Genomic DNA, 13913 nt, shown 5'->3' on the forward strand with positions numbered 1-13913 from the left:
TTCAAGATGATAATGCATCTTGCCATAGAGCAAAAACTGCAAAAACATTCCTTGCAAAAAGACACATAGGGTCAATGTCATGGCATAGGGTCAATGTCAATGAGCAGATCTGATTTGATGCAGGTGTTAATTTGGGGGATGAAAATTTACAGGGTGATTCCATAATTTTTTCCTCAGAATTGAGTGATTCCATATTTTTTTCTTCTGCTTGGTCTAAAAAAGTAACCGTTACTGACTGCCACAATCTTTTTTTCTTGATTTCTTATAGTGTTTCTTAAAGCCAGAAAGTTGCCATTTGAAATGACTTTAGTTTTGTGTCATGTCTGTGATCTGCTTTTTTCCTACAAAATTAAACAACTGAATGAACATCCTCTGAGGCCGGTGATTCCATAATTTTTGCCAGGGGTTGTATATACTGGATTTGAGCGGTTTGCCATTGCCTTAAAGCATGAAGTCATATTTCTTCACTGGTTGTGTGCACAGAAAGAGAGAGAGAAAGATTTTCTCCGTCAATCAAGCGGGCAGCGTCAGCTAACTTGGCAGAAAAATGACATCATTGGATAATTAGCACCTTTCACTGGACTTTCTATGTCTGGAAAACAACTGACAGACATAAAAAACAGAAACTCATTTGTTAAAACCATGGCAGTGACTGAAAAAAGTCACATGGCTGCCGTCCATTTCCACCACCATGGGGAGGTGATGGTCTAGTGGTCCAGCGTTGGGCTTGACACCAAAGGATCCTCGGGTCAAATCCCAGCCTGACCAGAAAATCACTAAGGGCCCTTGGGCAAGGTCCTTAATCCCCTAGTTCAGGGGTGGCCAACCAGTCGGAGACCAAGAGCCACATTTCTTACTGTGTTACAGCAAAGAGCCACATCAGCACACGGGCACATGAACATGGGCACACAAACATTACTCATCCTTCAGCGTGCGCACACACACACACACACACACACACACACATACACACACACACACACACACACACACACCTCTGCTCAGTCAGATTAATTGTAAATACCCCTACAATAGTAAGACGACAGGCCAGCAACATCATACACATGGGCACACACCCCCAACCATCTCTTCCTCTCCCTCACTCTCTCACACACACACACACAGGCTCAGCCATATTGATGTCACTCCAACATGATAACAAATAACAAATGCCCCACACCAACATGATAATGACATATTTACTACAGTACCAAGACCACAGGCCATTCATTTTTCAATAATCAATATAGGGTGCACTTACTATGCATGTTGCTTAGTGGGACTTCTGGCATTCCTTCCCTTGAACAATCCTCCTCAAATCTGGCTCATACTCCATTGTTGCCACTCGAAGCAATTCTTTCACATGGGTGTCAGTCATAACAGAGCGGTGTTTTGATTTGACGTATTTCATGGTAGAAAATACAGACTCACAGACGTACGTTGAGCCAAACATTGACAGTATTTTAAGTGCAGCCCTTTAGACATTGGGGTATTTTTCCATTGACACACTTTTCCAGAACTCAGTGGTCCCTTCCCTTAAAGCAGGTTTCAGCTGGTCCTCCTCAGCGAGATCAATCATCTCCAACTCAGCGGCTGCCTCATCTGCGACTAGAGGGGCTTTCAAACAGTCCATATCCGCATTAAATGGGTCGACGAGGAATGTGATCCGTGGCCTTTTCAGTTGTAGATCGCGGAACCGGATCACAAAGGTTTCATGCAGGTTTTCAACCAGAGTTGCATATCTGGCTCCTTGCTTATTCAGGGTGTCACTGGTGACTTGCCCGCTAACTTTTAGCAGAGTGGAGAAATGCGTTAAATCTCTCTTTTGAATATGCGCCTTGAACAGCTTCAGTTTGTTGACAAATGCTAACACACTTTGCACTAGATCAGGCAGCACTTTCATTTTACCCTGCAGGGTAAGGTTCAGTCTATCCAAGTGGCCCAACATGTCGACCAAAAAGGCCAAATCCAAAATCCATTTGGGGTCCGAGAGCTGGGGATAGTCCTTGTTCTTCTCTTCCATGAAGAGTTTCACAGCATCCAAAAGTTCAAAGAAGCGAGAGAGTACCTTTCCCCTTGACAGCCACCTCACGGTGCAGTGTAGTGGCAGGTCACCTGGAAGCTCTTCGTCCAGCTCAGCAATGAAATTCTTGAATTGCCTGTGATTAAGAGCATGTGTACGGATGTAGTTGACAATTTCCTTCACAGGTTTCATGATGTTGTCTAAATTCAACGATTTAGACACGAGTTGCTCCCTGTGGATGATGCAGTGGAAATTCCAAAAGTCGGGAAATGTTTCGTCGTCATGGATGGTGCGCCATCCGTGGCTATTGCGGTTAGCTTCTGTAGGGGCAGATTTTCTTTCTTAAATGCAGCCATCATTGTTTCTTTCACATCTATGCCATGGGTTCGGTCTTTCAGTGGCACAATATCCAGGAGTTCTTCTTTGATCACACACTCCTTTGACACAAAGTGTGCAAATATTGCCAACTGAGGCTTGTCTTGTATGTCACAACTCTCATCCAATGCGACACTGAAATACTCGCATGCTTGAAGGTCAGAGTGCAACTGTGATTCAATAACTGTGTCAATGTCTGATATTCTGTGTTAACACTGTGGCGGGACAGTTGGAGGTCTGATGCCATGCATTTTAGTTTGTCGTTTTCAGGAGACAAGATTTCAACAGCGTCACTTATGCATTTTTTACCGAACTCCCCTTCGTTGTATGGCTTTTTAGCCCGTGCAATGTTCCAAGCCAGTTTATATGATGCAAGTGTTACTGTCTCTGACTGCTTCGTAAATTTTTTGAAAACCTGTACCTGCTTTTCTGCCTGACTTTTCAAAGTGGTCAGCTTGTGCTTGCGAAGTTCAGTCCCTTTTGGAAATTCCTGGTCAATGTTAGCGTGGAGTGAGCTGAAGTGACGCTGAAGATTTGAAGCCTTGAAATGCACCAATGACGACTGACATATAAGGCAGAATGGCTTGCCATTGCGTTCGACGAAAAAATATAAATTCTCCCACTCTGTTAGAAACGTCCTGTTTTCATCTTCATATTTTCTTTTTGCAGTGCATTTTTTCCCTGCCATTTTGAGATCTGACAGAAGATCGACCCCCTGACCTTCTTCTTCTTCTTCTTGCAATTTTTTGTTTTGCACCTGCGCATTTGCCATGATCTCGAAATACCGTAATAAACCCAAGTGAAGCACATTGAACAAAATTACCGTATTGAACTTAAGCGAAGCAAACACGCACATAAATACACACACAAACACAAACTTGGACATGAACGTAAGAGCCGCATGACACCAGGCAAAGAGCCGCATGCGGCTCGGAGGCGCGGGTTGGCCACTATGGCCCTAGTTGCTCCCTGTATATTGGGTGACTTGTATGGCAGCATCCTGACATCGGGGTGAATGTGAGGCATTGATGTGTAAAACGCTTTGAGTGTCTGATGCAGATGGAAAAGCGCTTTATAAATGCAGTCCATTTCTGGTTAATTAGCTTGTTAGTTCATTAATGCTACAAGTTGTCATCAGAATAGTAATCGGGGTGCAGATTACATTCAGCAGCTGCAAGTCCAGTGTCTGACATAACACGCATTTTCGGTGGTGGCCGAGCTCTGTTTAATGTCTGCTTGTGCTGACTTTGACACCAAAGCTTTCAGAAGCCATGTAAAAGTAAAATACAAGGCTCTCAACCTGATCTCGGCTCAAATTTGAACATGCACAAAACTTTCTGATTAACGTGGCTGACAAGGAACTAATTTTTCGCTTTATAACAGCGCTTTATCATGACAAGGAAGTCATTTTGCACTTTATAACAGCTCTTTATAAAATTAACTTCTTCACAAAAAAACCCGGCACACAGCCCTGATCATTCAGCATCCATTGGGCCGTCACAGCAGCATCTGTGCGGTCTTTGTGTGTGTGGCCTATGAAGCATTTGAGTATCCTCCAGCCTTGAAGACTCTTCTGCATTGGTCAGGTGCAGCTCCATTCTTCTCGGCGTCCATGGAGACAGTGACGTGTGTACCTTGCATGCCTTAGGTCCTGGCTTGCGCTCTGCATTTCTACAGCATCCTGTGGCGTTCTCTGCGATTTTCTGCTCACACAAGGGATGAGGAACAGACTGTGTAGTGGGGGTATTAACACATCGTAGTTGACAAAACTTGTCTCACTGCAGATCATGGATTCTAGTATAATGACCAGTATGACTGTTTTTCTGCTGTTAATATAATAGAGGCCACCAGGAGTTGCTGTGCAATAATAAACTACTCTCTAACAGCTAATAGGATTCTTTGGCCACAAAGCCAGAGCATTGGGTTTTTGGCCTTCTCATTAGAAAGTTTAGGTTTCTCACCAGCATTATAAAAGCGTAACGGCCTGTTGCACTTCTGCCTGAAAAAACCACTATGCATTTGGGCCGTTATGCTGTTTCCGAGGGTGTGTAGTGGTTAAATGATCATTTCTCCAGCTGAGTGTGGACCTGCTGTTTCTAAATCAGAACTCCAATCAGCTGAGAGAAATGATTATTTTTTCATCAACCTCAGTCAAAGCCATTTAATGATATCATTCCTGACTCACTTTTCTGCTTATTAAAGTCACTACCGGGCTCTCGTGTATTGTGGGGAAAGAAAAGAGAATCGTCCACTGTTTCACACTGTAGTTTTTTTTTTTTTTTCCTCATAACGTACCTTTTCCATGGGACAGCGCACATAGGTTCTCAAAGGTGGGGGAAAGTTCTCCTGCCTGCTGAAGTTTTTCTACAGTGCGCCACACACCGAAGTGGGGAAATGTTTTCCTGCAGCCATTGAAGTTCTCCTATAGTGAGCCACACACCAAGGTGGGGGAAAGTTCTCCTGCCCACTGAAGTTCTCCTATAGCGAGCCGCGCACTGAGGCGGAGAAAACGTTTTCCTGTAGCTGCTGAAATTTTCCTATAGTGAGCCACATACCGAGGTGGGGAAAAAGTTCTGTCTGTTGAAGTTCTCCTATAGTGAGCCTCAGACCGAGGTGGGGAAAAGTTCTCCTGCCCGTTGAAGTTCTCCTACAGCGAGCCACACACTGAGGTGGTGAAAAAGTTCTCCTGCCTGTTGATGTTCTCCAAAAGTGAGCCAAACAACAAGGTGGGGGAAAGTTCTCTTGCCTGCTGAAGTTCTCCTGTAGTGAGTAGTACACTGAGGTGGGGAAAGTTCTCCTGCCTGCTGAAGTTCTACTATAGCAAGCTGCACACCAAGGTGGGGAAAAAGTTCTGCCCGTTGAAGTTCTCCTACAGCGAGTTGTGCACCGAGGTGGGGAAAAAGTTCTGCCCATTGAAGTTCTCCTATAGTAAGCCACTTACTGAGGTCGGGAAAGAGTTTTCCTGCAGCCACTGAAGTTCTCCTATAGCGAGCCTCACACCGAGGTGGGGAAAATGTTTTCCTGCAGCTGCTGAAGTTCTCCTTTAGCGAGCTGTGCACCGAGTGCTGCAGGATAGTGGAGACTGGGGCCAGCTTCCCCTGGAAGAGTTTTTAATTTATATCCCTCTGAAACACTATTGTCTGCATTTTGAGAGCCAAATTTTGTGAAGTAAAGCCATATATATTTTTTGTTTTGCTTTTTTGTGTTTTGTAACAGCCTTACTTTAAAATGAGGCATCAGGCCAAAACACAGAACAGTGTAGACGTGTCAGGAACATCAGAACTGCTAATTTATACACAGCAGTTTGTTAAAGAAAATCCTCTTGTGTTTTTTTTTTACTTCAAGATTAATTTCTGATTACTGTACAGTTTGAAGTTAAATTTTTTTCCCATCCCATTACACTGAGAAAAAATCCTACTGAGAACCCTGGAGTCTGCCTCCCATGTTAGAGATCGTGAGTTCGTGTCCGAGGGGAGCAAGTGGGAGGAGTCAAAAACAAAACGCAGAGCATGCCACTACATTAACATTTGATTCCAGCAGAGATGTAAATTTTTATCTATATAATTTGATTGATTGTATCCTACCTCAGGGCCCCTTCACAGATAGTACGAATATGTACAACTCAGGGCAACACCCGTCAGAGCAGCTCGTATGAGCGCACCACGAAACATCGCGCTAACGGGCAGGCGTGCATGATGCTGGGGCGACGGTTTGTGCACACGGGAACACAGTGCCACCAACTGCACGATATGGTTACACGGGAACACAGCAGCTTTTCACAGCAGCTGCTGTGGAAAATAAAAATTTCATGCCACCAACAGGAGTCGAACCCGCGCCAAAAGCTCTGATTGCCAGTCAGAAACTTTACCACTGAGATATGATCGCTGTCCTGTGAAAGGCTGTGGGGAAACTACCTCATATCAGGAAGGACATGGACGTATTTAAAAATAGATAGATCGTTATTTATTCTACAGTACATCCAGAAAGTATTCAGTGTCTCACTTTTTCTGCATTTTATGTTACAGCTTTTTTCCCCCAAAATGGAGTAAATTAAATTTTTCCCTCAAAATTCTTCTGACAACATCCCATAATGACAACATAAAAAAGGTTGTTTTTGTGCAAAAAAACAAACAAACAAACAAACAAAAAAACAATCTAAGAAATCACATTTACACAAGTATTCACAACCTTTGCTCAACACTTTGTTGATGCACTTTTGGCAGCAATTACAGCCTCACATACACATACTGTGTGTGCAAATTTTGTCCATTATAATCGAAATCCGCTATATGTACAACCCCTGACAAAAATTATGGAATCACCGGCCTCGGAGGATGTTCAGTCAGTTGTTTAATTTTGTAGAAAAAAAGCAGATCACAGACATGACACAAAACTAAAGTCATTTAAAATGGCAACTTTCTGGCTTTAAGAAACATTATAAGAAATCAGGAAAAATAATTGTGGCAGTCAGTAACGGTTACTTTTTTAGACCAAGCAGAGGGAAAAAAAATATGGAATCACTCAGTTCTGAGGAAAAAATTATGGAATCATGAAAAACAAAAGAACGCTCCAACACATCACTAGTATTTTGTTGCACCACCTCTGGCTTTTATAACAGCTTGCAGTCTCTGAGGCATGGACTTAATGAGTGACAAACAGTACTCTTCATCAATCTGGCTCCAACTTTCTCTGATTGCTGTTGCCAGATCAGCTTTGCAGGTTGGAGCCTTGTCATGGACCATTTTCTTCAACTTCCACCAAAGATTTTCAGTTGGATTAAGATCCGGACTATTTGCAGGCCATGACATTGACCCTATGTGTCTTTTTGCAAGGAATGTTTTCACAGTTTTTGCTCTATGGCAAGATGCATTATCATCTTGAAAAATGATTTCATCATCCCCAAACATCCTTTCAATTGATGGGATAAGAAAAGTGTCCAAAATGTCAGTGTAAACTTGTGCATTTATTGATGATGTAATGACAACCATCTCCCCAGTGCCTTTACCTGACATGCAGCCCCATATCATCAGTGACTGTGGAAATTTACATGTTCTCTTCAGGCAGTCATCTTTATAAATCTCATTGGAACGGCACCAAACAAAAGTTCCAGCATCATCACCTTGCCCAATGCAGATTCGAGATTCATCACTGAATATGACTTTCATCCAGTCATCCACAGTCCATGATTGCTTTTCCTTAGCCCACTGTAACCTTGTTTTTTTCTGTTTAGGTGTTTTAATGATGGCTTTCGTTTAGCTTTTCTGTATGTAAATCCCATTTCCTTTAGGCGGTTTCTTACAGTTCGTTTACAGACGTTGACTCCAGTTTCCTCCCATTCGTTCCTCATTTGTTTTGTTGTGCATTTTCGATTTTTGAGACATATTGCTTTAAGTTTTCTGTCTTGACGCTTTGATGTCTTCCTTGGTCTACCAGTATGTTTGCCTTTAACAACCTTCCCATGTTGTTTGTATTTGGTCCAGAGTTTAGACACAGCTGACTGTGAACAACCAACATCTTTTGCAACATTGCGTGATGATTTACCCTCTTTTAAGAGTTTGATAATCCTCTCCTTTGTTTCAATTGACATCTCTCGTGTTGGAGCCATGATTCATGTCAGTCCACTTAGTGCAACAGTTCTCCAAGGTGTGATCACTCCTTTTTAGATGCAGACTAACGAGCAGATCTGATTTGATGCAGGTGTTAGTTTTGGGGCTGAAAATTTACAGGGTGATTCCATAATTTATTCCTCAGAATTGAGTGAGTCCATATTTTTTTCCCTCTGCTTGGTCTAAAAAAGTAACCGTTACTGACTGCCACAATTTTTTTTCTTGATTTCGAATAGTGTTTCTTAAAGCCAGAAAGTTGCCATTTGAAATGACTTTAGTTTTGTGTCATGTCTGTGATCTGCTTTTCTTCTACAAAATTAAACAACTGAATGAACATCCTCCAAGGCCGGTGATTCCATAATTATTGCCAGGGGTTGTATAAAATGGACAAAAATTATAATGATGGACACACTTTGCTGGTCCACCTGAATCTATTATATGCGAATTTTACTGTGTGTGTGTGTGTGTGTGTGTGTGTGTGTGTGTGTGTGTGTGTGTGTGTGTGTGTGTCTATATATATATATATATATATATATATATATATATATATATATATATATATATATATATATATATATATATATATATATATATATATGGCTCAATATGCTGTTATGAAAGTGTAACACAAAGTTCAATTTTTCAAGTTACATGTTTTTATTGCAAACTAGTCAGAAATTGTAGTACACATATATTATTTTTGACGGACAATTCTCAGGTTGTTTTCAACTTGTTATAATTTCTTAATACGCGTATCTTTTATACAAATTGACGATGTATATCAGAGAATACATAGTAGAATTGTACAAAGAATAGTACAAAGTAGAATGCCCATCTAAGTGTAAATGTTAGCTGTAGTTTGTGCGACTTTTAGCCATCTATATCTCCCACTTGGTTTTGACAGATGGCGTAACATCTGCAAGGGTCATTTTTAATTTAATTTTTTTGTACTTAAAATTGACTCAAGGGCCTTTTATTTACTTTTAATTTTTCATTTCATGGGTTTTCTATTGACTAATGCACAATGCAATTGCCTTGAGGTTGGTTTGAAAAAAATATGACCTGGTTGAAAAAGTGAGGTCCAATCGTGTTATAATACTATGTGATGAAAAAAAGTGGATTTTCCAAACTTCTTTTCTTTATTTTATGAGCAACGAAATACACTCAAATTATGCTTACTATATATACATTAGTTACATTAGTGTTAACAATGACAAACATTTCTATTCAACAATCCATATTTAATAAACACATTCATGAAGTACCTCAGGTGTAATATAACGGTTTAGCATATTGTGAGCTATATATATATATATATATACACACAACAGCTGATGAGAGATTTTGAGGTGATACTGTCGCTTTAAGGACTTCCCAGAGAAGTTTCAGAAGAAGTCAGTTTCAGCATTTTATCCGGATATTCCACTGTTAAAGGAGATTTTTTTAATGAAAGACGTGCGGGCGGATTGCAGTGTCGGCTCGCAGCCGCCGCGACGCTCCGCCACAGGAAAAACACCTCCGTTGGAAGCCTTAAGGACAAGTTGGAACATGTCCAGCTGTTAAACAATTTCTCATATACTCACTCCACTGAAAGCCATCAAAAGCCGCCTGGATTTTACAAATGGTTATCAACACGGAGGTGTTTTTCCTGTGCCACCGCGCCGGCTGCGTCCTGACGCGCGGACCCATCCGCACGTCTTTCATTAAAAAAAATCTCCTTTAACAGTGGAATATCCGGATAAAATGCTGAAACCGACTTCTTCTGAAACTTTTCTGTTCTCTCACGACGTCCTGGATCAATAGAGCCCGGTTTTCAGCTTGAAACAGGCTGACGACGGCGCCTGGGAGTCTCGCTCCGTGGGAAGTCCTTAAAGCGACAGTATCACCTCAAAATCTCTCATCAGCCGATTAAAATTTTCACCGAAAACCAGCTTAATTTTTCGAACCGTGTCCACTTCGATGTGTCTCACAGGTTTAGAAAAAATTTTGATCAAACAAAGCGCCAGTCTCTCAGCAACTTCTCAGACAAAGGAATTCCGACGAGGGGCTGGACGACTCCTCCCACAAGGAGTGCTCACAGGCGAATGACGTCACCGACAGGCGTGGAAAAACTCACGCATGCGCACGAGGGTTCAAGCATGTCTGACGTAAAAACATATGAATGAAATCCATATAGTTTTTGAAAAAAATAAAAAGGACCTATACTTTATTGACAGCCCTCGTGTATATGTATATATATATATATATATATATATATATATATATATATATATATGGAAGTTTCACAGGACAAGTTGGCACATGCCCAGCTGTTAAACAATTTCTCGGATACTCACTCGACTGAAAAGCCACCGAAAGCCGTCTGAATCTTACGAATGGTTTCCAACACGGAGGTGTTGTTTGTCCTGCGCCATGGGCGGCTGCGTCGTGACGCGCGAATCCGTCTGCACGTCTTTCATTACAAAATCTCCTTTAACAGTGGAATGTGCCGATAAAGTGCTGATCCCGACCTCTTCTGAAACTTCTCTGCTTGTCACATGACGTCCTGCATCAACAGAGCCTTAAATTTGGAAGTGATCTGCTCATTCCAGCCTGTCGATGGCCGCTCGGGGCGCGGTGCACTCTCCGCCGCCGTGGACCGTTTTTAATCCAGTTTTAATGGTTCTTAATCCGTGTGATACCGATAGAATCTTCACCGAAATCCATCTGAATCTTTCGAATGGTTTCCAACTGGCTGTCTCTAACAGTTTCTGAAAAAAATTTCATGGAGCAAAGCGGCAGCCTCTCAGCCATTTCCCTGACAATAAAAATCCGATGAGGGGGGTGGACCAGTGCTCACTCAAAGCCTGCCCACAGGCAAATGACGCAACCGACAGGCGTGAAAAAACTCACGCATGCGCACGAAGGTTCAAGCTTGTCTGATGCAAGCGCACATGATTCAAATCCATATAGTTTTTGAAAAAAATAAAAAGGTCGGATAGTTTTCTCACATACCTCGTAGTAGTGCTATGTGACTAAAAAGATTAATCCAGGTTTTGAGTATATTTCTTATTGTTACATGGGAAACAAGGTACCAGTAGATTCAGTAGATTCTCACAAATCCAACAAGACCAACCATTCATGATATGCACACTCTTAAGGCTATGAAATTGGGCTGTTAGTAAAAAAAAAAGTAGAAAAGGGGGTGTTCACAATAATAGCATCTGCTGTTGACGCTACAAACTCAAAACTATTATGTTCAAACTGCTTTTTTAGCAATCCTGTGAATCACTAAACTAGTATTTAGTTGTATAATCGGTTTCTCATGATTTTGTCACATCTGCGAGGCATTCATTTTGTTGGTTTGGAACCAAGATTTTGCTCGTTTAGTAGTGTGCTTGGTGTCATTGTCTTGTTGAAACACCCATTTCAAGGGCATGTCCTCTTCAGCATAAGGCAACATGACCTCTTCAAGTATTTTGACATATCCAAACTGATCCATGATACCTGGTATGCGATATATAGGCCCAACACCATACTAGGAGTAACATGCCCATATCATGATGCTTGCACCACCATGCTTCACTGTCTTCAGTGTGAACTGTGGCTTGAATTCAGAGTTTGGGGGTTGTCTCACAAACTGTCTGCGGCCCTTGGTCCCAAAAAGAACAGTTTTACTCTCATCAGTCCACAAAATATTCCTCCATTTCACTTTAGGCCAGTTGATGTGTTCTTTGGCAAATTGTAGCCTCTTCTGCACGTCTTTTATTTAACATGGGACTTTGGGGGGTTTCTTGCAAATAAATTACCTTCACACAGGCGTCTTCTGTCACAGCACTTACAGGTAACTCCAGACTGTCTTTGATCATCCTGGAGCTGATCAATGGGTGAGCCTTTGCCATTCTGGTTATTCTTCTACCCATTTTGATGGTTGTTTTCCATTTTCTTCCACGCATCTCTGTTTTTTTTGTAGCATTGGAGATCATTGTAGAATCTACAATGATCTCCAAAAAATTATAGGCTGTTCATCTACAATGTAGATGAACAGCCTATAATTTTTTGCACCTGCATATAAGTTTTGCCCTCTCCAATCAACTTTTTAATCAAACTACGCTGTTTTTCTGAGCAATGTCTTGAACGTCCCATTTTCCTCAGGCTTTCAAAGAGAAAAGCATGTTCAACAGGTGCTGGCTTCATCCTTAAATAGGGGACACCTGATTCACACCTGTTTGTTCCACAAAATTGACAAACTCACTGACTGAATGCCACACTACTGTTATTGTGAACACCCCCTTTTCTACTTTTTTTACTAATAGCCCAATTTCATAGCCTTAAGAGTGTGCATATCATGAATGCTTGGTCTTGTTGGATTTGTGAGAATCTACTGAATCTACTGGTACCTTGTTTCCCATGTAACAATAAGAAATATACTCAAAACCTGGATTAATCTTTTTAGTCACATAGCACTACTATTATTCTGAACACCACTGTATATATTTATTTATTAAATAGGAAAATGCTGACCTTTCTTTGAGACCAGTGAAGATGGTAAAGGTGTTATTGTTTTGGAATTACAGGTGAAGCTAAGAACCTGGGTCCTGTCTCAGGTCCTAATCGACAAAGAGATCTCTGTACCTTTTGCACCATAAATTTGGATCAGGAGGAGGTGTTCCGCACCAGAGTGTTTGACAAGAGCCTCAGGTAAGCAGTTTACCTCTTAAATGTATTGGTTTGCAACTTGCTACCAAATTGTTTCCAGTTAGGACTTCAGTTTTGCAAGATATGACACAACTGAGTTCTAATTGTGGTAAAAGCATTCCATAATGTGAAGTTTCACTTCACCCTATTCTTTTTTGTTTTTTGTTTTACTAGCACCCATCTTGAACTTAATTTACATTACTTACTTTATGATATTTTTACTTGATACAACACTGCTTTGTGGCAAGCTAAATTGTTGTAGGTCTTACTTGGACTGACAAAAGGACAGTTATGATTTTTTTTTTTTGAGAACCTACTGCAACCTACCACAAATAAAATATTTGACAGGGCTACAATCTGGTCAGTTTATCTCCCATTACCCTTCATCCCCAATCTCACACATTGTCATGATTGGATTTTTCCTTTTCTAAAGGGTACAGCAATTTAAACCAGCTAATGTAAACCTCTTCCTTTTACAGCCCTTTTTATAGAGAGGACTTCTACTTTGAGATCCCACGCCCATTTCAGTATTTGTCCTTCTATGTTTATGCTAAGAGCGTTTTCCAAAGGGACCTACCTGTTGGTAAGTTATATTAAGTGAGCTCATTACACAAGTATAGTTTCTGATGAGAATTGATGATTACCGGTATATTGATGTGTGTGTGTGTGTGTGTGTGTGTTTTATTTTTCCTCAGGTAAAGTGTCTATCCGGAAGGAGGATCTATGTAAATATAGTGGAAAGGAAGATTGGTTCAGCCTTCAACCAGTCAATCCAAATTCTGAAGTCCAGGTAATTTTGTGCATGCATTGGGTAATTAAGGGCAAAGTTAGCCCCCCCCCCCCCATTTATTTTTTTATATCACCTCAATATCAATATCACCTCAATTAAGGTGGTGTTGCTGTGTGATAACAGTTTTCACTTTGAGTGTTGGATTTTCACATGCTAAGGTTGCCTTCAAGACAGCTGGGAAAACCAGTGTTGTTGCAAGGGTTCTGGAAAACCGTTGTTGCAGATCCACCAAATAGCCACTCAATACCAGCCCAACAGTCAATAAAACCAGCCCAATACCACAATTCAAAGCATACCCATACAAAATCATATGTACTGCTTTAAATGTCCAACAGCATTACGATCATTGTGTAATGTATCGTAATATATACAAAGTAACACAGTAAGTGTTCAGTGTGTTTAAGCATTAAAATAGATCTACGGACCTGAGAACACTGTGAAA

At 41.1% G+C, this 13913-nt stretch overlaps 1 protein-coding gene across 1 annotated transcript in view; it reads left to right on the forward strand.

Moving 5' to 3' along the window:
• rasa2 (RAS p21 protein activator 2) overlaps positions 1 to 13913 on the forward strand; it is a 167061-nt gene that overhangs the window by 52661 nt on the left and 100487 nt on the right. Inside the window, 3 exon segments of the mRNA XM_034168784.1 lie at positions 12561 to 12684; positions 13161 to 13264; positions 13377 to 13556. Of these exon segments, the coding sequence (XP_034024675.1) occupies positions 12561 to 12684; positions 13161 to 13264; positions 13377 to 13556 (408 nt within the window).

Source organism: Thalassophryne amazonica, chromosome 4 (assembly GCF_902500255.1).
Source record: "Thalassophryne amazonica chromosome 4, fThaAma1.1, whole genome shotgun sequence".
Lineage (NCBI taxonomy): Eukaryota > Metazoa > Chordata > Actinopteri > Batrachoidiformes > Batrachoididae > Thalassophryne > Thalassophryne amazonica.